Below are 24,204 nucleotides of genomic sequence, written 5' to 3' on the forward strand. Positions count from 1 at the left end.
CAAGAAGAAGAAAGGCTTTAAGGGGAAAGGTAAGAAGAAAACTTTTTCGCCTAAGTCTAAAGCTACCAAGGATAAGAAGGTAGCGTCTTCTAAATCTGATTCCGAATGTTTCTACTGTAATAAGAAGGGACATTGGAAGAGAGATTGCCTCAAGTTCAAGGAAGATAAGAAGAACGGAACCGTTGCTTCTGAATCAGGTATATTCGTTATAGACTTTAACTTCACTAAGCTAGCTTAACATCATGGGTATTAGATACCGGATGTGGCTCACACCTTTGTTCCAATTCTCAGGGACTAAGGAATGCTAGAAGGCTAGAGAAGGGAGAGATTGAACTCCGGGTCGGCAATGGAGCCAGAATTGGTGCCGTATCCGTAGGAACTCTCAGTTTGTCTTTTCCCACCGGGCTAGTTTTGGAACTCGATAATGTTTATTATGTTCCTAACATTACCAAAAACATCATTTCAATTTCGGCGTTGGACGCCAAAGGTTTTGAATTTCGAGTAAAGGACAAAGAATGTTCGTTTTATCTCGATAATGTTTTATATGGTATTGCACATTCTGAAAATGGCCTTTGTGTGCTTTCTTTAGACAAACAAGTTTATAATGTGAATAATGATACCAAAAGAGCTAAGACCATAGAGTCAAATCAGACTTACTTGTGGCATTGTCATCTTGGCCACATTAACATCAAACGCATCAAGAAACTTCTACAAGAAGGTGTTCTTGACTCTTTCGATTTAGAATCGTTTGAGAATTGCGAGGGATGTCTATTAGGCAAGATGATTAAACAACCATTCTCCAAGGTGGGAGAAAGGGCAAGTGACTTATTGGGTCTTATACATACCGATGTATGTGGACCAATGAGCTCAACCACAAGAAATGGACATCAATATTTCATCACTTTCACAGACGACTATAGTAGATATGGCTATGTCTACCTCATGTCGCATAAATCTGAATCATTTGAAAAGTTCAAAGAATTTCAGAGTGAAGTTGAAAATCAGCTTGGCAAGAAAATCAAAGCCCTTCGATCGGATTGAGGTGGTGAATACTTGAGCCAAGAATTCGATGACCATCTGAAAGAAAAGGGTATACTTTCAGAATTGACACCTCCAGGAACTCCACAATGGAACGGAGTATCCGAAAGGAGAAATCGAACCTTGTTAGACATGGTACGATCAACAATGGGTCTTAGTGATCTTCCTATCTCTTTCTGGGGACACATACTTCTAACTGCGGCACTAACACTGAACCGTGCTCCATCAAAAGCTGTAGAAAAGACTCCATATGAATTATGGACGAAGAAACCTCCTAGGTTATCTTTTCTAAAGATATGGGGATGCGAAGCATATGTCAAGAAATTGATTTCTGACAAACTTCATCCCAAATCTGACAAGGTTTAGTTTGTGGGCTACCCAAAAGAAACCAAAGGGTATTACTTCTACAACAAATCGGAGAACAAAGTGTTTGTTGCTCGCGATGGTGTCTTTTTGGAGAAGGAGCACCTTTCCAAAATGACTAGTGGGAGGAAAATCGAACTCGACGAAGTTCGTGAGGATGAGCAACAAAATCATAATGACAGTCAAAGTGCTCAAACAGCATCTGTTGACGCAGGTCAAAATGATCAAAATGTGCAAAGTCGAACCGACAATGCAAATGCTCAATCCATTACCCTACGTAGGTCTCAGAGGCCGAGATCTCAACCTGATAGATATCTTGGTTTAGTATTAACCGAGAATCAGGACATCCTGATTATGGATGGAGATGAACCGACAACTTACAAGCAAGCGATGGCAAGCACCGACTCTGCTAAATGGCAAGAGGCCATGAGATATGAAATGGATTCCATGTTTGAAAATCAAGTCTGGGACTTGGTTGACTTACCCGAAGATTATACACCTATTGGATGTAAGTGGATTTTCAAGTTGAAAACCGACAAAGATGGAAATGTATTCATTTACGAAGCTAGATTGGTGGCAAAAGGTTACAGACAAGTTCATGGTATTGATTACGATGAAACCTTTTCACCAGTCGCAATGCTTAAATCCGTTCGGATCCTCCTAGCGATTGCTGCATATTACAATTATGAAATATGGCAGATGGACGTCAAAACCGCCTTCCTTAATGGTTATTTGGAAGAAACTGTGTATATGACACAGCCTGAAGGTTTTGTCGACCAAAACAATGCTAGGAAAGTTTGTAAGCTTAAGAAGTCCATTTATGGATTAAAGCAAGCAAGCAGAAGTTGGAATCTGCGATTCGATGAAGCCATAAGTAAGTTTGGTTTTATCAAGAATCCAGATGAATCTTGTGTTTACAAGAAGGTCAGTGGGAGTGACATCGCCTTCCTAGTCTTATATGTCGATGACATATTTCTCATTGGAAACAGCATTCCGTTGTTAGAGTCTGTAAAGGCCTGGCTTGGAAAGTGCTTCTCAATGAAAGACTTGGGAGAGGCTCAGTACATACTAGGCATCAAGATCTATAGGGATAGATCGAAAAGGATGATTAGATTGAGTCAGAGTACTTATATTGATAAGGTACTTGCTCGATTTGGCATGGAGGAGGCCAAGAGAGGTCACCTGCCAATGTCACATGGCATAACCCTAAGAAAGAAGCAGTGTCCACAGACACCTGATGAGCGGGTAAGAAAGAATCAGATTCCATATGCTTCGCTTATTGGATCGATCATGTATGCCATGATATGTACTAGGCCAGATGTATCGTATGCCTTGAGTGCTACAATCCGTTACCAATCAGACCCAGGAGAGGCGCATTGGACTGCGGCCAAAAATATCCTAAAGTACCTGAAAAGGAACAAGGATAAATTCCTGGTGTATGGTGGTGCAGAGGATTTAGTTGTGGAAGGTTATACCGACGCAAGCTTCCAGACAGATAGAGACGATTTCAAATCGCAATCTGGATATGTGTTTTGTCTAAATGGAGGGGCGTTTAGTTGGAAGAGCGCAAAGCAGAGTACAACTGCAAATTCTACAACTAAAGCCGAATACTTAGCAGCTGCTGAAGCAGCTAAGGAGGCTGTTTAGATTCGTAAGTTCGTTGGTGAACTTGATGTTGTACCCTCTATAAAGGGTCCAATAGCCCTCTATTGTGACAACAATGGAGCTATTGCTCAGGCTAGAGAGCCTAGGGAACATCAGAAGGTCAAACATGTCAAACGGCGATTTCACATGATTCGAGAATGGAAATCAGAGGGTGAAATCAGAATTTACAAAGTTGGAACGGATGACAATGTAGCCGATCCACTTACTAAACCTTTGCCTCAAGTGAAGCACAACAAGCACGTTGAGGCAATGGAAATCAAGCATGTAGGAGACTGGCTTTGATTTCCTTGTTTAGTGTTTTAGTTAATTTTGAGAAAAATTAATGTAAGACTCTAAGGAAAACCATTCAAGTTTTGGAGTAATATAAAATTTCATGCAATATTTTATTACTCTGTTATGCTATTTAATTGTGGTTTAGGATTAAATAATGAGTCCATTCGATTCTGAGAATATTCAAAATAGGGTATCAAGAACAGTCTTGGTAAGGAAACACCTATTAAGTGAACATTGAATATTATAATCGAAAATTATCCCTAATCAAGGTCATTTAAACGATGGACGATTAATGACCAATTGAGATTAGTGTGTAGTCTGATTTATAGCACCGTTTCATGTGCTACAAGGACATGATTGTCATAAATCATTTGCATAGGTATTGGTTTAGAACCATACTGGATCGACCTATGAGAATACTTTAAGAAATTAAAAATTTGTCATAAGTATACTTCTCATTATGGCTATCGGAACCTATTTCCTCGACCATGAGTATTGTGAGTTCTCTTGTTTGAGTACTAGTTCGCTTTGATGTTGTCAAACGTCTGCCGTAATAGGGGATTATAACGGCAACACTCGGGCGACTAGGTCCTCTCAGTAAGAGGAGCTACATTACAAGACTGGGAATGTCCCCCTACTAAAATAGGGAAGATGTCTTTGTTGTATACAAGGCCTCTTGTAGAGCGAGACTGTAAAATGCATGACCGTGCTCGGATGGATTTTAGAAATCATCTGTTTATTGACAGTCGGACTCGGAATCGAGAAACACTTCTGGACGTAATAAGGATGACAAAACAAATCTTACCTTATAGTTCATGAAAATACATTGAGCGACATAGGAAAAAGGTTGTACACAAAATGCGCACTTGTCCGGAAGGACAAGTGGAAGATTGAAAGAAATGGTGTCCTTCGAACAAGTGTACTATTCCGTTAGTGGGTTCAGAATTATTAGAAAGCTAATATATTCAGTGAGTTCAAGTGATCAGAATGCCTGGGTGGAGGCCGCTTCCGATCAGTAATATTAATGAATAATTAATATTACAGCTTAATCTTGACTGAACCCTTCGGGTCACACCCAAGCATTCAACAAACCGAACCGACAAATTAATTCGGAAGGAATTAATGAGTCGACCGAGTAATATTTATTTAGACTTCGGAAATTCGAGCTTAGAGCGTCAAAACCGAGTGTCGGAAGTCGAGTCGAAAAATAGTGAAAGACGAGACGAGAAATAGTAATAAATCAACACAAGACCAAAATACCCCTAGTATCGGAATGCCCAAGCAAACCGAGTGCTAAGGGCGTATGGCCTAGCATGGTGGCTAGCATGCGCACCAAGCCGAGCCTAGGCTGGCTGGTGCGTGCTAGCGCACCAATGCTAGCATCGTAAGGCTAGGCACTGCCTAGTGCGTGCTAGCATGCTAGGCACAGCCTTGTGTGCGCAACGGCTAGCAAGCCATGCCGCAACAAGCTGCAGCAGCTAGCACGCTAGGCGCGCCAGCTCGCCACAGCTAGCAGCAGCATGGCTAGGCCATTGCTTGCTGCCTAGCAGCGCTGGCCAAGGCACAAGGCCAGCAGCAGCCCGCACAAGCATGCTGGGCTTGCTGGCCAGCAGCGCCTGGCAGCCCGCATGCGAGTGCTGGGCCTGCTGGGCTTGCTGAGCGTGGCTGCCACGGACAGCAGCACATGGCAGCCCACCTTGGCTGCCTTGGTGCCCAAGGATGGGTGCCATGTGGCTTGTGGTCCTTGAGTGTGTGTAGAGTGAGGTGGCCGGTTATGGGAGAGGGAGTGGGGAGCAAGTTTGGTCCCCCCCTTCTCCGAGTGGTCCTCACCTAACCACTCACATGAGCTTGCCACTTGTTGATTTATTACTAGCTTGATTATTAATTTTATTTTAGCTTTAAAATAAAATGGAAAAATCATACTATCCCACATTGATGGGAGAGTAAATGATACTCCCATCATTTCCTATAAATACCCAAGTATGGGCATTGGGAATGATGCTTGAGTAAGAGTTGGAAAAGGCATCACAATTAGTGAAAACCTTTGAACTCAATATAATTACTCGGGTTTTATTGGTCGGGTCTTGCTAACCCCAAGACATTGGACCTAGTCGGTTTTGTTGGTGCGGGTGGACTTCGTTGGAGGTCTCCGTGTGAGCGGGACTTGAAGCTTTCAAGTAAGAGCTCATTTTGGAGCGAAGCACGCGTCAAAGGTAATTAGCTTATCTTAATCTTGTGATTAATTTAATTATGTTTATGGTTTTATTTATTGCGAGTGCGGTCTTGTTTTTGGGTTTGTTTCCGCGGTGAGTCGGACTCACCAAACCCCAACAGAAGGGCCATATCAAAGCCGAGTATTGGAAATTAAAGAAGAAGAATGAGGAGAAGTCCAATGAGGACAAATCCGCAAATATGGCCAACAACGGTGATGATTATGATTATGCACTTTAGGGTTATGAGCTTTGGGGTTGCGATTTCTACGATCTCTTCATGATAAGTTCCCCTTTGAGATCTCTTGGTAAAACGAGAAACCTTATGGATTTTTGGTATGGAGTCTATGATAGATTGCTTTTGGTTTTTGTTTGTAATAAAGTAGCAATCTTGGTTATGCATTAGATTTTGTTCTAGTTATGCTATTTCTTATCTCAATTTGGTACTTTTGTGATTTATTAAGTACAATTGCAATTTAGAAATTCTTGATGTAATTTTTTATTTTTCTAGAATTGCTTAAGGTTTTTTAGTTTGATTTTTTTGAGATGAAGAAGTGTTTGAAGAGAGTTTGGTCAATTTTGATAAGCATGCTTGGCGTCGGGACATTGTACTCTCAATCTAGGCCATGTGATGGTTTTGTGTACGGAATTTTGGGTTCGGAGACGCACCGGTTCACAAGTTATGGAAGATGTCCGTTTGGTGATAACCTAATGTGAGTAGGCTTATGGAGTTTTGTTTAAGGTGGAGGTTTTATGTTTTATTATGAGCATTACTTCTTGGTTTTTGGTTCAAGGTGGAGTTACCTTGTTTTTGGTCGATTTCAAGTCAAGGTGGAGATTGTTAAATTGTGACTCGAAATCTAGTATGACTGACTTTTAACGATTATATCTCTCAAAAATACAACTGATTTTGAGATGATTCAAGTTGGAGGTGATAGCTTGGTTCAAGAGCTTTCCAACGATAGGTCATATGCCCAATTCCGATAAGAAACGAAAAAGTTATGACCGTTTTACAAAAACCTGACGAAGCTAGAAATTTGCAACGAGGCTGCGAGCTATAGCTTTATGCGAGTGAGCTATAGCTCGGCCCTATGAGGACTTGCGGCAGGCATGAGCTAGCTGCTGAGCTATAGCTCGGTAGTTAAGTTATTCTAGGATAATTGATGGAATATTTCCTAAAATTATATTTTTTCTATGACAGCTATTTGAATATACTTGGGGAACAATCTTAGGGTTTTATTAGGGTTTCCTTGTGTTATAAAAGAACCCTTTAGTTGATCAATTAGATCATACCTTTTTTGAACCATTAAAGTTAAGACTCCTTGTATTATTCTCTTGTTTCTTTCTCCATTATAGTGAAGAAGCTCTCAAATCCCCCACCCGTGGATGTAGGTCTATTTTGATCGAACCACGTAAACCCTTGTGTTGTTTGTTTATCTTCTTTATTGTTTTTCTCGTTCTTAATTTCATTGACTTGTTCCACATTAGTTAAACACAACTACACCCTTATTTCCTAACAAAACTAAAAACAAAACTAAAATAATATAATCCGAATTATTAGAAAAGAAAAGTAATAATTCAGAAGAAAAGCAAAATAGTCATCAAACTAAAATGGTTAGGAACATGTCAGAAGCAAAATTAACATTATACTATTGTAAACCTTACCAGGACTAACGACATATAACACCTTGTATAAAAAAAAACAAAAAAACAAAACCGAAGGCATATAAGGTGAAGGTGCAAAACGAGAGTGAAGGTGGAAAGCATTTGTTATAATTCCTATGCGTGTTAATATAAAACATTTGCTAGCATACTTACGGACGATATAATTTCTAGCATCAATATTTGATACGTGTTAACTAATGTTATAAAATGAATATCTGGACTTTTTTTTGGCTAGTATACTTATGGAGTGATCAATGTAATAGTTTTGTTTAGAGTATGGTGCTGATAGCGTATTACTGTATAAAATAAGGGGGAAGGGAGAATAAGAGAGAGATGTAAAGAGGTAATTGTGTTGTCTATATTCATCCATTTCATGAGTCACCTATCATGATAGAACATTGTAACCTATATGGACAATGAAGAGTCTATTCATGAGAGATACCCAAAACTTTTGAACCTTTTTAATCGGGATTGGAACCCAAACCAACCCGAACCCAACCACGAACCCAAATAGGCTGAAATTGAATTGGGGGTTTTATTCCATCTCTCCCCTATCTTCAAAATCCTAGTTTCATTACCTTGCGAGTGTGCACTATTGAGTGTCATCTTATCCAATTCTTGGCCCCCTCATTCTCTCTCTGAGCTCGGTGACTCATACAACAATGGCGGCAATGGCCTGCGCTTCATCCCTAACATTTCCATCAACACAAACCCAGAAATCCATCTTCGGAACCCAATTAAAGCAAACTCCAGTTTTCAGGTTTCCTGGCTTAACCAAAACAACAGCAATTGTCAGCCCACAAGCATCTTCTAAGTCATGTACTGAGCAATGGCGTCAACTCAAAAAGGAAGTGAAGAAAGAGCTTGCTATACCTCATGTTCCTTTAGCCGAACGCTGGATGTTTACTCTTGATGAAGCTGCTGGCCCTGTAACTCTCTTTCTCTCTCCTCCTTACAATTTCTGCAATGTCTAATAGTTTATTGTTGTATGGGTGACTTCTCAGTTATTGATTTTATTGGTCGTGATATATGCAACCTCAAGGGCTAACTGTATTTCGTAATGGGGTTTTAAGTTTCGGAATTCATGGCAAAATCACGCATTGACATTTGTTATTTAGTTTTTGTTAATGAATAAATTGAATGTGTTGTGGTTTGATAAACTCCAATTATGCTTGTTTTTGGTGTAGTGGGAGCCATATTTTAGGGAATTCTGATGTGGGTTGTTGAAGATTGAGGCTAATTATTGACTGGAATTGTAATTAGCTTATTAAGGCTTTTTTGGTGAAATTTGGGCATGAATATGGGCTAAAAATATGTTGATTATGTTTTGTGTTGGCATTTTGGGTTGTTGAGTATAATTCTACAATGGATTGAGTGGTTGGAACTATTTTAAGTGTTTAATTACAATGTCACAGAAACTGATTTCCGCAAATATGTTTTCGCTATTTGAATTCCTAGTTTAGAGAGAGAAGAAAAAAACTCGGGAAAGCAAACAAAAATGAGATAGAAAAAGCTGGAAATAAAACTGAGTTGAAATAATTAGCCCAATGTCAATAATTACATCAATCATATTGTAATTCTTTGTGTAGGTAGTGTTATTGGATACTCTTAGCAAGTTAGCAGGGAGTTTTTGTGGTGTAATTATGGCATTAGATTTCACTAGGAAGATTTAGGTTTTTCATTTTTATTGATACAAATGGTTTTATTATCTTTACATGGTGGAATGTTTCTTCATCAGCAAAATTTTTAACGAATTATAAAGCTAGTCTCTCTCTCTCTTTTTTGTTTTTAAGTAGCTATTCCTAATTGCAATTATTATTCAGTGACAAAATTGACAGAAGAAAATTTTCCTGAAGAAACAGGCCTTTGAATTGAAATTGCAGCCTGCCAAACCCAGAAAGAACTGTGCTCTTTTTTGTTTTTAAGTAGCTATTCCTAATTGCAATTATTATTCAGTGACAAAATTGACAGAAGAAAATTTTCCTGAAGAAACAGGCCTTTGAATTGAAATTGCAGCCTGCCAAACCCAGAAAGAACTGTGCTGTTTTTCACTTTGTTAAGATTGAATTTGAATAGAAGCCTTGGTCGAGTGTGAATGTGCATACCCCTTGTTTTTCCTCCTCTTTGTGCTTATCTAAATTACTTCAAGGTCTAGGCAGCTAATGAATGTGGTCTCCATCAAAAGTCATGTTCGCACATTATATATGTGGAGAAATGTCTAACTTGCACCTTGTCCTCGCAATCAAGCAACTCATACTATTTTCATGTGGCTGATAATCGTATCATTTGGTTAAAAAAACTTTGTGAATCAATTTGTTTTACTCACGCTTATTTATTTTTTTCTCTGCTTCCAGGATATTTGGAACAAAACTTGGTATCCTAAAGCTGCTGACCACGTCCCTACCGACAAGACATGGTATGTTGTTGATGCCACAGATCTGATTCTTGGGAGGTTGGCGTCGATTATAGCAGTACATATTCGTGGGAAGAATGTGGCTTCCTTTACTCCAAGTGTTGACATGGGAGCCTTTGTAATTGTGGTATGTTATTTCTCTGAAGTTTAGGCTTATTATAAACCATGTGGCCTTGTCTCTTGCATCCTCCTTTACATAGCTATGTTGCATGCGTTCATTAGTTCCTCTCATACCTGCGGGGCTGACCAACGTAAATTACAATTTAAAAGGAAAGAAGGCAAAACCTCATATTTTAAAATATGTTGTCTATTTTCCTTACCCTAGGAAACTAGCAGAAAGTTTGTGATACATCATGTAGCTTGTTTTCTCTTGAGTATTGAAGCTTAAAGATGAGAGTTTGTGAATGTTAGAATTTTTTGTTATATACTTATAAAGTACTATAGCTTTTCTCCGATGCTTGAATGTTGACAGTGTATCTTCATTTGTGTACCATAACTGTTCCTTAACTCTTTATTAGTGCTTATAGAAGTGAAAGGGGATGTTCAGGAAAACAACTTTCTCACTAACAGGAAGTAGGTAGAACCGTAGAACTATGATAACTGTTGGGTAAGCAGGAACTATGGTATTCTTTGTTCTTTTGATATGCACTGGCAAACTTTCTTAATTTGGTTGAGTGGATCTTGGATTTTCAAAACTGTTATTAGCCAGGTAAACAGCTTTGTTCCTTACTTATGGATTCTTAGTGATTAGTTAGACAGTAACGGACCCTGCTCCAAAAGCTTGCCTTTCCTTGCTAATGCATAATAGGTTCAGGGTGCATCATGGTGATGGGGGGGTTTTCTGTGCCTTACGTATGCCTCGTTGAAGTGAGGCGCTGTTAATAATAAATCAATATTTTTTTTTGTGTTTTAAAAGAAAGTGTTCACCTCATCAAAATTGCCTCTCTTACAAAAAAAAGAGGAGCATTGCTTTTCTCAGCACCTAGGCACACATGTTTCCTGCCTAGCAAAACATTAATAATATAGAGGGCAGTGAAATTCAGATATTTTTGGTTGTGATAAATGACTAGGTTTCGTTAAAATGTGCGTAACAACAATAAGCTTGAACTATTGGGAATTTGGATGCTTACAAGATATTGAAGTACAAGAAACTCTCTTTATCAGGCAATCTATACTAGACAATATTCAAACTGCAGTGAATATTAGTCATATAATAGTGTGGACTAGAGATTATTATTTTCAGATGATGATTCAGGTCATTTGTGCTACTTCTTCACTACTTTTTGCATACTAGATCTGGTCATATTAAGGCTCATATAGGTTTTGCTACTCACATACATGTAGTATAGGCATGAAGTATCTACAAGCTAATTGGCTTTCGCTCTACTTGGAAAACTACAGGTAAATGCTGATAAGATTGCTGTATCGGGTAAAAAGAGGACACAGAAATTATACAGGAGGCATTCAGGAAGGCCAGGTGGTCTGAAAGAGGAAACTTTTGACCAACTTCAGAAAAGAATTCCTGAAAGAATTGTTGAGCATGCTGTTCGTGGCATGCTTCCTAAAGGAAGGGTAAGTGATTTCGGCTGTATCTTCATTTTACTTATGATATAGTTTAATTCTGCCTGCTAATTATCGACAGCTGACAAAACACTAGGAAGTTTGGTTTTAATAGACTGAATCATACAAACACTTTTACTCAACATGCATGTAATTATATACCACCTCTATGAAAATTGCATAATTTTCTTTGACCTATGTTATTCAGGCTCTTCATCATCTCAAAACACCTTGTAGGATCCTTGACACCTCAGACCTCAGTATGTTAAATATAGCCAAATTTATGACTTGGATGTTGGATGTGTACCTATGTCTAACACCAATAGCCAAGTAAAGCCGTGCTATGTATTAAAGCAGATTTTCTGGAGAGCAGCTGAGTGTGTGTGTGTGTGTGTGACATGAAGGAAAATGTGTTGCATATTGATTAATTACAGAAAAAGAGTTGTGTATTTTCTGTGCAATGACGTAGGCAATGTTTTCCAATTATAAAATGATTTAAGTACATCCTGCTCCTTGATTCTGCCGCAGCAAGGATGCATTTTTTTTAGTAGATTAATTGAGATGTTGTGGCGGGTGGAAAAATGAGCTTTTTAACAAGAGAGACTTCAACCTGAGCACTGTGAAACTGCCCCAATATGAGGAATCTTTAAATCGCCTTAATACTCCAATTATAACCTATTGTAGAAGCTCTGCTTGTCTGGATATTTGTTTATGCTTTAAACAACAGCAAACCGCCAGACTTGAAATTGCCAGTAGGTTTAGATTCTATGAACTTAAATTTCATCTTGCATTTTTTATTTCCCTCAATTTATTCAGAAATCCTCCTTAGTCACTGTAATTAATTTCCGCCAACTAGGCCACATGAGAGGTTTCTGCAAGTCACTGCATTTGACTTCCCAAAAACGAGAAAAACCCTTTAAAATTTATTCTTAAAAGCGATATTTAACATGCTATATCAGCAAGTTAAAACTTAATTTCCAGCCTCATGGTTTCTGAATATGATTCAAATTTTTTTTTTATCAAAGTTCTTGGAAACCTGAGCCTTGAACTTTCTACGCAAAGTGCACAATAGACTATCATTAATAAAAGTACAAAAAAAGCACAATATTCTTAGACACCGTATCTTTTTTACTTGTCTCACGACCTTGAGCCGCCTCCCACACAGCTGAAGAGTCTATACGTTGTCTTACTTCAGCCCATGTGTTAGGGCTTCCGTGCATACATTAAGAAAGTACAATTCTACACCCACACTGACCCTTGGTAAAATAAAATAGAGCAAGAAAACAAAGGAAGTGCTAGATTCCATGTGGATCTCTGAATGAAATTTCTTCTGTTTCTATGCTTTCTTATTGATGGTGTTGCATATTTAATTGTTACCCTCTTATAATTTAATTAAAAAATTATTTACAGCTTGGCCGGTATTTGTTCAATCACCTCAAAGTGTACAAAGGACCAGACCATCCTCACCAAGCTCAGCAACCGATTGATCTTCCTCTCCGAGACAAGAGAATCCGTGTGTCGAAATAAATTTGTTAAGCAACCCATTGATCTTGCCAAAGTTTTAACACAATTATGCATCTTGTTTTGTAGATTGAAAATCAAGTTCTTTCAGTAGGTTATAGCTGGTAGATAATTTTACCATTTTGTATTTCAGTTCTGCGAACAAACTCACATTTGTTAGACCAGATGAGAATCTCTGTATCTTTTAATGTGTATTAATGATTTTTCCGAAGCAGCTCTTCAGCTCCTGTGTTTATTTTAATTTTATTTTTATATTTTTTTGACAACGAGCTCCTGTTTTTAATAGTGTTTAATATAACTATTTGCTGGTGAAGAAAAAAAAATCAACAAAAAGTGACAGTTGCTGTTTAAAAAATAAAATTCATTGTTTTTGTTTGTTGAATTCATTGTCGGAACAAAATTGAATACAAAAGTTGGTTCCAAGTATCTGGAACACCAGGAAGACACCAATGACTACAATCAAGTAATTTAGGTCCACCACCGGCGTAAATTGCTGGGTGTCCGTCTTTTCTTAACTGAGTGAGAAGGGTTATGTCGAGCAAATGAACAGGCATCTTCATTTTACTCAATACCTTCCTCACAATCACTTCACCCGGATGACTACCACCTGGATACACTGATCCTAACAACGGTCTAGTCTCTTTGCGACAAAACTTTGCTCTTGGTTCTCCCCATTCGCTTCCACTGGACCCGCAAAACCCAAGTAACACACCAAAAGAACCGGAAAAGAAAAAAGAATTTGTGAGCATCAGGTGTATTCAACCAAGCTAATTAGCGAGCAGGGTGTATCTAAAAGAACTTACTTAAGATGAGCAGCTGAAACTCCTTGGAAGAAAACTTGAGTCTTTCTAGGGTCAATGTTAGCATCAACCCATTTAGCCCATGTTCTCAATGCAATATTGTACGCTTTCATATGGTCCATGTTTTTGATAATCTTGCCTCCCGTCATGAAGTATTCCCATCTGCATCAAATGTTGTACACTTAATTTAAGCCATCGACATAAAGTTTAAAAATATATTGCATTTCTGCAACGCCGTAACAAGTACCTTGTCTTTCATGTTACGGAGTAGGATGCCGTAATAAATATAGACATATAGTACTCGTAATGATATTAATAAATATAATGATAATGTACCTGTGAGTCCACCAGTGGTAGGAATTGAAAATAAGTACATCAGCCCATAACCAAGTAGAGCCGGAACTAATAGAATCCAGCTTGAGTACTCGTCCAAATTTTTCAGTCACAACGTCCACCAAAAATCCATTTTTCAACATCATTATTGAAGTATCATATTTCTATTCAAAATAAATAAACAGATCTTATTTTATAATGTCATGTACTCCGTATAAGCCTAATTATATATAAAGTACGTACAAGAACAAAAAAGTGTTAAGCTTATTATAAAACATGTAAAGTAGTATATATGAAAATACTTAATGATCATCGAATTATATATAATTTTTAAGCTTCGTACATCCACCACATATACGTAATTTAGAAGAAATACAAAATAACTTTGTACTAACAAATTGAGTAATTACCACCTAGCAAATGGACCGTAAATGTTGGGAAGAGTGTAAATGGATGAGATAGCTTATCGGAAAAGAGAAAACAGAGAGAGAACCTCTAGTGACAACGGTGTACTTGGATAGAGGCACCGCGCTATGAAGCATGCATGTAAGTGATTCCCATTGATTGAAGCTTAATGATTCTCCAACAAACATAACCTTTTTTCCCCTCCATTTCTCTAATAAAGCACGTCCATCGAATCTATTCACAAAAAATTTCCAATATATTCACAAAATTTCCACATTGCAGTAAATCTAATATCTGAAGTTTTTTTTAGACATTATTTATATAATAATAATAATAATAATAATAATAATAATAATAATAATAATAATAAATTGGCAGATATGTATTTCACAAAGATTACCGCTTCAGCATAATCTGCTTATTCTTTAACTCCTCGACAATCAGCAATATGGAAATCACAGCAGGGTGATCACACCTCAGCTTGGCTTCGGGCGGTTCCTATTTCGGGGTTGGGTCAGACGATGAACGCTAAGACTTATCGCTGTGTGTTGTCCTATCGGTTGGGTGTTCCATTGTTCTCTGTGTCGACGTCGTGCTCTGCTTGTTCGAGGGTTTTTGCTGGAGATATTTTCGGTGATCACGCGGTGTCTTGTGCTGGTATTGTGGGTATTAAACATCGGCATAATGTTGTTCGGGATACCCTTGTTGATGTTTGCTATCGTTCTGGGATTTCAGCGAGAAAGGAGGTTGACATTGGGTTGGCTGAAGGGAACGACGAGGCCCTCAGACCTGCGGATGTGTTACTTTATTCATGGGATCGTGGTCGCGATGTCTGTGTTGATTTGACAGGGTCTTCTCCTTTGACACAGTCAGGGCTATCTGACTTTATTCCTGGGCGGGTTGTGGCTGATGCTGCTCATCGGAAGCGGGATAAGTATGAAGCTCGATGTCAGGCGATTGGATATGGTTTCATTCCCTTCTCCTTTTCTTCGCTTGGGGAATTAGAGAAGGAGGCTGTTGCGTTACTGAAGCGGATTCAGAGGTTCTCGACGACGCAAGACATTGGGGCTCGTGCTGCAGCTCATATCTTCACTAGGGTAGGATTTGCTATAGCTAGAGGAGTGAGGGCCCAAATTGTATCTCGTCTTCCCACTAATTTATTATAGGTTGTATGACTTTTGTTTTTGAGATATAATAATAATAATAATAATAATAATAATAATAATAATAATAATAATAATAATAATAATAATAATAATAATAATAATTACCCCATTTCATTAAAATGCCGGGTAGCAAAATTCATACGACATAATCAACGGTTATTTTTTATTTATTTATTGTATTTTTATTTTTTATTATATTTATGTACAACGGTCATATTTCTCCATCCTCCAGCCCATCCTCCTAATTTCTCAATACCAACAAACCCACTCTGTCCACGATCTACACCGATCTCATATCTCATATTCACTCCGCCCGGAATCAATAATCACGATTTATCAATTATATATTACCTACTTAAATGGAAGGTACCCGTGAGTGTGAACAAATTGAACAATGTATGTGACTATAAATTCCGAACAGAACGTTTCAATTAAACAATCGTCTTTATCACCAAACTTATTATAACGGGTACATTATAACCAACTAAAATGTCATGCAAATTGTGTTTTATAAACTAACCACATTACCATTAATAATTAATATCACTATAATTAATTACTATTATTAAAATAAAAACAGAACAACGATTGAAGGAAAGTTAAGTACCTTTGAAGATTACAACCAGAAGGGTGCCATCTATACTTAAGATAATCTTTATCAGGTCTTCCATTCTTTTGGCAATTAAATCCGTCTCCAATAAAATGGACAACTATTTGCATCATTCAATGGGTATGATCTATCATAAACCCAACTTCCTTTGAAGATGTTACAGCCGTTTCTCCGCCCTCTTCTCTTCGGCTTGCGATTCCTGTGTCGTTGTACCGCACTCGATAACTCCTCGTCGTCGCCCGCGTTCGCTACGAGGATAACAACATTTGCCACAAGAAGGAGAAGAAGAAGAATACTTGAAATGAAGTTACTCTTCATTTTGTAGAGAGAGGGGAGAGAGAGAGTGAAAGAGTGAGGGAAAAGGGGTGTTTGTATCCTACCCTATAAAAGCCGGGGAGCAAAAATTAGAATTGCTCTCCTTATGAAGAGTGCGCTGACTATATTACCCCCAGATTTGTGCTTGCATTTCCTTATCTACAGTGTGTTCCTGATTTGCCCTCAAAATATTTTATATGTGCACATGGGTATTTGGTTTTCCTTTCTGCACACTCTTTCTCTCTCCTCCGCACTTCTCACTCTCATCTTGACGGTATCTCTCATCTTCACTTTCCTCATCGCCATGGAGCCTACCAACGTCCTCTGCCTCTTCCTCCTCTCAGGTTCAGAGCTTTCTCTTTCAGCTTCTTGGGGTTCTCAAGCTTCAGAATCTTCTCAAGGGTATTGTCTTAGAGAATCTGATGAGGAATGGCCAATAGATGTATCTGAAGACGCAGTCTAAGGCTGACAAAAGCCCTTACTTTTTTTTTTAAGTAAGCAAGTAGTAACTACCTTAGGATCAAATGCTCTTTTTCTTTCTTTTGTCATTCGAGCATTCGATTCAGGCCCTGCAAGCCACGAAGCGAGAGCAGCTGCCAAGGAAAAGTTTAGAGGGACTCGTTGAATGAAATCTTATATAATAGATTTGCCAATGATCAGTAGACCTTTGCTCTATGTAACAAGAAATTGAAGCTTTCTATTCGCCTTACCCTTTAGCCTCTATAGTTCGGCTAAGCAATTTCATAACCTTAGAGGAATTAGAAGAATTCTACTAACTAAGCGCAAGGTAGTTGACTTGCGAGGAGCGGTACGGACGTAGATGATATCATCACGACCTCTCTTTTCGTACCGCTAGGGATGCTTAACGCCACTTCGCCAACTGGCGTTACCTGCGCGTTCGCGTCTCTCAGTGTGGTCAGCACTGGGTGTTTTCGAGCAGCGAAGTAGGTTCTGCTTCCTTGCTTGTCGTTAAGGTGTTGGAAGCTACTGAGCTCGGTTGTTCTAGTTAGAAAGAGAGCGGATACTTCCCCCGAAGGGGTGGTCTAAGTAAAGCCGAATAAAAGCCCTCACCACTGATTCGTTCCTTCATATACCTCCCCACCAATAGATAGAGACAAATAAGAATAACCAAACCACGTCTACAAAATGCCAGTACCATGCAGCTGCTTCAAAGCCAACGTGATTTAGTTCAACTCCGCCATACTGTAAAACGACGTAAGTCAATTCCCCTTCGTAAACGGTATCTCAATTTGAAACAATTCCATGTTTAAGCTATTATGAAACAACTATACCTGATTAGCTACTATTCCTATGCTGTTTATATACCTCCTATTCTTCCTACTCCTATCTTACTTGTTCCTTTAACTACTGTTTTTATAAGCCGTATTCTTATCTTTCTAATCTTTTTCTTACTTTTTCGCTAGGGTGAAGGAAGTGAAAAACCTCTTTCACTCTAGCGGGAAGAAGACAGGTGGGAACGAGCGGAGCGAGAGCAAAGCAAGTTCCAGCGGTGGGTTGTCTTCATGGTGCCCTTGGGGCTAGACTCCTTTCGTAGATAAAAAATGTTAGGACTTACTTGAAACATGCTTTCCAACGTTGTCGGCATCTGCCTAACCTGCTTTAGCTGCAGCGCCTGCGGGGAAAGAAGAGTTAGGGGGTGGTATCGTCTAACGTATAAGGGAGGCCAGCCTATTATCCTACCCACGTCTATCCATAAGTAGTGAGAGCGAGCTTGTTCTCTGGCGCCTGGCTATTTCCCCCTTCTAGTCCCTCCGGTTGGGACAAGCTAATGAGATCCGGGCTCAGCCCTTTTGTAGTAAACGCAACTTAAACACTAAATGGAAAAAGACTTATAATTTACTTTTCTTATAAGTTTGGTATGGTCTTCACCGACTTATTCTCGTTCTTTGGTGTCTTAGGTGTACTAGGTCAACCACTTCCTCTTCCGAGCCCATCAAACTCGTCCGCGGAAGACTACTCTAAAAGTGGTGGTGTACTTTTCTCAATAGAGTTTTTTAGCACTCCTAGCCTATCATACGGGTTTCTGCCTCTCAAGATTGGCGAAAAAGAAGTGAACACTTTGCTGAGGTTTTTATTCGTGTTTGTTTTTCTTCAAACCCCCAATCCGCTCTCGCTCGCCGCTACTAACGGGGTCTCGGTTGATTTCCCTTCCTTTAGCTACTCAGATGTTTCAGTTCGCTAAGTTTGAAAAGTCCAAAGAGCGCAGACTAGCCACGGAGCTTGGATACGGTTTCCCGATCGGAGATCCATGGATCACAGACGGTATCTCCCCATGGCCTTTCGCCTCCCTAAGTCTTTGGAAGATATTAAGCCCTCTGGAAGAGGATTGGCAAGAACGATAGAGTCTGTGTCTGTGTAGTAGCAGTCATCCCTTGATATAAATGGGTGCATGTAGATCCTAGCGCATGCGACCTTAGGCTGAAGGAAGAGACTAAAGCGAATTATTCATCAAGCTTATCATGACGACGGAAGTCTGAGAGGGGACCGATCTTCGTCCAACGCTGGGATTGGTACTTTCTTTGGCACAGGGCTACCTTCCAACTTGGTACCCTAGATTCACCAGTGAGCTGCCGAATGACCAGCTTTCTCGATCTTTGCCTTTACTTCGCCCATTCTGCTAATCCATAACACACACGGAACATAAAGCCAATCTAGAAAACCGACCAGGACAATTGATCACGGAAATCGCCAGTCTCGCAAATTCCAAGTCTTAGGTGTCGAAGGAGAATCTCGCAGCTAAACACCTCGGACTGACTGTACGGTGGAGCTTTCTTCCTTGGCCAATTCAATCGATGACAACGCTTCACTCGGAAAGCATGCACAGATGTGAAGGAACTTTGAATTCACTTCTCCTAAGATAACTCGAATTTGCGATCACTTCCTCTAACGAGCGAGTCAACTTCGTTCACCACTTACGACATTCTTTCAGTCGTTTGCATTGTATACGTGGGTAGGGCCGAATCACCCTTACTCAGTCAGTCATTTCGGCCCGCCACGGAAAGCTGGTTGATTTTCCATCCACTCAATCTATCCCGAACTCTATCAACAATATATTTCTAATTTCGGTAACTCGCGGGCTCTCCTGACTCTTGGAAAGGTAGCTTTTCGGTAATTAATAATTAAGCCGATTCTATAGCTGTAGAGAAAGACCCCCGCCGGAGTTGTGTGCCATGTTAAGGATTGTGCGTCTTTCGGCAACACCATTTTGTTGAGGTGAATATGGTGCGGTCAAAGGACGACGAATACCATAAAGATAGAGAACCAATTGGACTGAGCGAGGGGATGGTTCTTATTAGAAATAAAGCATTGGTACCGTACTGGCTTGGCTTCGCTATCGCTCCTATGTAGTGGTCGGCCTTCTAGAAGCTTTGCCAGACTTTTGTGCGAAGAGTGCGTTATGACCCGTGGCCGCCTGCCCGGTGGGGGCGGCTCCTCCGTTGTGGGTAAACGGGAAACCCGACTCTACGAACCCGAGGAAAGGCTGCACAGCAGTAGTAGGGGCGTTAAGACCGGAGCTTTTTGTAGTGCTAGCAAGAATGCAAGTGAATCAATTTCATTCCCTAGCGAGTGAAGTGCTTACGCCCCTTTAGAGAGAGGGGCCAGCAAAAGAACTCGTTCTTCCATTTTGAGATCTTTAAATTCGTAAGATCATGGTTATGCTACTTAGGCACGTTATCTCGGTAGTAAGGCAAGGAAATCATAAAGACCGGGAGCTGGGAAAAGACGCTCACTCATACTGGCAGAAGGCATTTTTAAAGATAGCGGACAAGCAGAAGAAGAAATAGATTGGTAGCGCTAACGACCTCCATAGCATAAGGGGGAAGAAGTAAACCTTTCTTCTGGTCAATCAAGTGCCCTTCCCTGGGAGGGTAAAAATAACTACTATGGGTTTTGTTTCATTTTTTGAAATTAACTATTTCTAGGGTTTTAAAATTCTTTTGATTTTTCGGCTTTTCTGGTTTTACTTAGTTGGGATTTGGGATATTGACGATTTTAGGTGAGTAAATATTTCAATTTGTTTGCAAGTTTACCCAATTTCAATCCCTAATTTCGTCCCCATTAAAATCAAAATTTCGTATTAATTTTCAATTTAATTTTACAGTATACTCAATTTAGGGTTCTTCCAATGTGAATAATTGAACTATTAAATAAATTGGGCTATTTCTAGGGTTTATTATCCATTGAAGGCTTTCAGCGTGTTATGAGCTTAATCTCCTCCATTAAACCAGCTTCTTGAGGTAAGATGTTTATCCTTTTTCTAATCACCAATATCTTTGGACAATCTAGGATATAGCTTTAATTTTCGTAGAAAACCACAATCCTTTTTGTGCTATGTTTTTCTGGTTACTTTTCTTAATAAATTTTCTCAAATTTGATTGAAAAATCTAACTGTTGAGGATTTTTCGCCCTTTTGATTCATCTGGGTATCTATGTCCGTGAAATGATTTGATAGTTAATTTTGCTTACTTTGAGTTTGGTGGTTGTGAATTTTAATAGGGCGATACAAAGGGGTCGGCTAAGGGTGAAAAGGGGATGCACTGGGAAATCAATAACCTCAGGTAGAGTTTTAATTGTTACAATTGTAATTGATTGTGAAAATTTTACCTTTGACATTTATATTTAGAAGTAAAAATAACATATTCTATACTAAGACAATGATATCCTATGCAACCTTCAACCTTATGATTGACAGATTGAGTGAGCTCTTAGAGTTTTAGCTCTTTGTTTTTTCAATGGGTGTAAAAAATTGAGGCATTGATTGAAGTGATAATTTTCTATATTTTTTTCAACTCTAATCTAACCTTTGAAACTTTCTTACTTTGTTGAATATGATGGTTTGAAAGTGAGAATACGAGGAGCAAATCGTTCTTGGGATTATATATATTTGAGTAATAATATTTTTTGTTGGCAAATTATGTCTTTTAGTAGCTTGTAATTATAATGGCATTTGTTTCCTTTAGTAAAGGTGTTGACTTCATTGATCTTTAATTTTGCAGAAAATTAGCTGTTAGGGAATCTCAGCCATTGTTGCAACAACAGAATCAACAGCAGCAACAGATGGTTCCATTACAAGAAACTTGTATGCAGAGCAGAGCTGAATCACTTCAGAATGTGGATTCTACAATTCACGAATTGAATAATATATTTACACCATTGGCAACAATGGTATTACAACAAGGACATATTACAATAAGGTTTGCAATCGCATCCTGTAGCTTAAGATGGCTGTTTTGACTGATACAACTATGTGCTTTTCATTTTCTTGTCTTTGTAGTTGCCTCTCAAGTTATTTTTAATAGAATTTAAAGCATTTAATATTTGCTTGTATTGGTTTATTGCATCTTTTGCTGGACTTTGATTTAATGACGCCGTAACTATCAAGTTGATTGCCTTTTCAATTTGATGGGATGTGGTTATAACACAATCTTGCTACTTAGTTGCCAATTGCCAACTCCTCTCTATAATTATCAAAATTATATTTTGTTTTCTTCTCTACAATGCTTAAGTATTGTAATATTTATGGAGTTATTATGTTTTTTTTTTGTAGTGAGAGTACAACAATTTTCAGGTATTGAGTTTGATTTTGGTTTCAATTATACTTCTTGTTGCCGTCGTTATGTTGTCAAGAGGTTCATGCTCGCGTTATTGACAACAGTGTGCTTCTTGGTAATGGTTTTTCAGAATTTTAATTTGGATGTTATTCCCTGTTTTTGATTTTTGAAATTTTGTTTCTACTTCTTGTGTGGGAGGTTAGATTAAGGAAATTTCAGAAGTGGTTTCGGGAATAAGTGTTGAATTTAAAGGACAAAGTGGTGAACCCCAGAAGGAGGTAGAGTAGCAAGTCAATGATGGGAAAAAAGTCATTGATTTTGACGCACAAGAAGAGGTTACTGAGATGTTGAATGACAGTAAGAAGGTGGACTTCCACAGCTTCAGTTGAAGGGATCTCCAAAATCTGTGTCAGAAAAACAAGAAACCCGCCAACACTACCAATGCTGCAATGGCTGCTTTGTTTGAATCTCTCGAAATTGTAAGTTTCTTTTGCTACCATTTCTTAATTTGGCTGTTAATACCTAAACCGTACGTCTAAATTTTTGTATAGCCGTCTTTGGAAGCCAATGACTACATTTTTGTATATTAGGTGTGAACCGAATGCCATATTTAGTAGCCATAGTTGTAGCTCAATCACTATGATCTTGATGTCATTCACTTCTTTGATTGCTTAGGAAATGATTTCAAAGGATTTTAAGGTTAAGGCTCATGCAAAATATATTGAGTAGTTGTACTGACTACTCACTCTATTTACTAATAAAATTCTCCTAAGGGTTTTTGGCTCAAAGATTTAAAATTTAAAAATGGAGGGGTAAGGCTTTAGATAGATAGTGTAAAAAGGAAATTATTATATTGACAGTGTAGACTGTAGTGTAAAAGAAAGATAAACCTTTTTTTTTAAGACGCACATCACTTGATAAAATTGGGATGAATATGGCATATATAAGATGTTGATTTGTAAGTAGAGGGAGTATAACTTGATTTTACCGGGTGGGTGACAGGTTTGAGAAGGTGGGTATATGGGGCAGGGTGGGTGCACATAGGGTGAATGGCTCTTAATTTATTCTTGGTCCATGGCCAATGGCTGGGTATAGATTTCATGTCTTTTATTTACATCACTAACTTGTGAAATCCTGCCCTTAGTGGTCTGCTGTCTCTCCTGCCGTTTCCCTGGTAATATGTGACGTTGCAATCTTGCATGAAGTGTGATAGGAGTGTAGAATCAAAGTTTTTCTTTATTTGTGATCTTGTCATTGAGACAGGGACAAGCAAAAGAGTTTTCGCACTGTCAGAGCCAGATGAAGCATCAAACAGATGAACTTAATAGATCGGCAGTAGAGGTAACTGTAACTCTTGTGCACGAATCGTCAGATGCACCTAATAAAACAGAAGTAGTGAGACCTCCTGCGCTCACATTAGATGAACGTAAAAGCAATAGAAGTTAATTATGTACATGAATCTCCTATTGAGATTAATCTATTTGGTATTGTAATATTGAATCTTGTGAAAGCACATCATTCTATGGATGCTGATTGCTATGAATTTGCTGTCATTCTCCAGCTATAACCATGAAGATCTAGAGGAATATATTCTGCACCTTCTGGTATTGTAGCACCTTTCTAGAATGCTATACTAATCATCTGTTTGAGGATGCCAAAAAAAAAGGGCATATAGAACTAGCTTGAAATGGTCAAATTCGTCAAAATCACTTACTGTTTTTTTGCTTGAGTGAAAGTTCCATTGATTGTTAGGATTGTTTGTATCAATTTTAACTTTTTTTTTATATTTTTGAAGAAGTATCAATTAAAATTTAAGCTGATGTAAACATATAAGATGTATGTATAACATTTTTTTTTTTGAAACATATGTATAACATTATTTAAGTGAACTTACTTGAGTGACTTTCAGACATTGGCAACCAAAATCTTCCATTCTCTGTAATGTTTTAATTTATATTCTCATTAATTTCTAATTTTTTTTTAAACATATGTATAACATTACATCACTTCTCAAATGTTGTTAATAGTCTATATTAATTTTTATATATTCTTCGTATTATTTTAATCAATTTCTAGACTAAATTGTTTTTATTATTAAACAATAATATTTATTACATTATCCTATTAATGTCAACTGTAATGGATAGTTAAGACGATCAGGGCACGCAATTAGTTTTAGGAGAGAAACTTAGGGCAATTAAAGAAAATTAGTTTAGGAGAGAAACTTAAGGCAATAGCTTAGGAGAGGGAAAGAAAGAACCATGAGAGACAACTTAATTAAGAAAGATCCATCA

General features: G+C 38.4%; 2 protein-coding genes and 1 pseudogene across 10 annotated transcripts; 2 read left to right on the forward strand and 1 right to left on the reverse strand.

Moving 5' to 3' along the window:
- Positions 1–7,728: 7,728 nt before the first annotated feature.
- Positions 7,729–12,922, forward strand: LOC110699913 (50S ribosomal protein L13, chloroplastic-like). The gene is made up of 4 exons (XM_021877410.1): positions 7,729–8,143; positions 9,569–9,754; positions 11,029–11,199; positions 12,598–12,922. The coding sequence occupies exons 1-4, from the start codon at positions 7,877–7,879 to the stop codon at positions 12,712–12,714; spliced, it is 741 nt and encodes a 246-aa protein (XP_021733102.1). The 5' UTR covers positions 7,729–7,876; the 3' UTR covers positions 12,715–12,922.
- Positions 12,923–13,007: 85 nt separating this feature from the next.
- Positions 13,008–16,393, reverse strand: LOC110699914 (annotated as a pseudogene).
- A 222-nt stretch (positions 16,394–16,615) lies between these two features.
- On the forward strand, positions 16,616–23,630 carry LOC110699915 (syntaxin-32-like). Of its 9 annotated transcripts, XM_021877411.1 has the most exons (5): positions 19,744–20,596; positions 20,856–20,917; positions 21,356–21,553; positions 21,907–21,927; positions 22,114–23,630. In XM_021877411.1, the coding sequence occupies exons 2-5, from the start codon at positions 20,892–20,894 to the stop codon at positions 22,145–22,147; spliced, it is 279 nt and encodes a 92-aa protein (XP_021733103.1). In that variant the 5' UTR covers positions 19,744–20,596; positions 20,856–20,891; the 3' UTR covers positions 22,148–23,630. The 9 variants fall into 9 exon arrangements, 1 of the variants encoding a protein (XP_021733103.1); XR_002507013.1 differs by adding an exon at positions 16,616–16,739 and having other exon boundaries at positions 20,527–20,596; positions 21,356–23,630; XR_002507016.1 differs by having other exon boundaries at positions 21,356–22,389; positions 23,174–23,630.
- The last annotated feature ends 574 nt before the right edge of the window (positions 23,631–24,204 follow it).

The sequence above is a fragment of the Chenopodium quinoa genome, unplaced genomic scaffold, assembly GCF_001683475.1.
Source record: "Chenopodium quinoa cultivar QQ74 unplaced genomic scaffold, ASM168347v1, whole genome shotgun sequence".
Classification (NCBI taxonomy): Eukaryota; Viridiplantae; Streptophyta; class Magnoliopsida; order Caryophyllales; family Amaranthaceae; genus Chenopodium; species Chenopodium quinoa.

Coding starts and splice junctions, on each gene's coding strand:
- LOC110699915 (XM_021877411.1), top strand. CDS start 20,892: ATGCACTGGGAAATCAATAACCTCAG. Junction 20,918..21,355: donor TGGGAAATCAATAACCTCAG/GTAGAGTTTTAA, acceptor TTAATTTTGCAG/AAAATTAGCTGTTAGGGAAT. Junction 21,928..22,113: donor GAGAGTACAACAATTTTCAG/GTATTGAGTTTG, acceptor GTGGGAGGTTAG/ATTAAGGAAATTTCAGAAGT.
- LOC110699913 (XM_021877410.1), top strand. CDS start 7,877: ATGGCGGCAATGGCCTGCGCTTCATCCCTAACATTTCCATCAACACAA. Junction 8,144..9,568: donor TTGATGAAGCTGCTGGCCCT/GTAACTCTCTTT, acceptor CTCTGCTTCCAG/GATATTTGGAACAAAACTTG. Junction 11,200..12,597: donor GCATGCTTCCTAAAGGAAGG/GTAAGTGATTTC, acceptor AATTATTTACAG/CTTGGCCGGTATTTGTTCAA.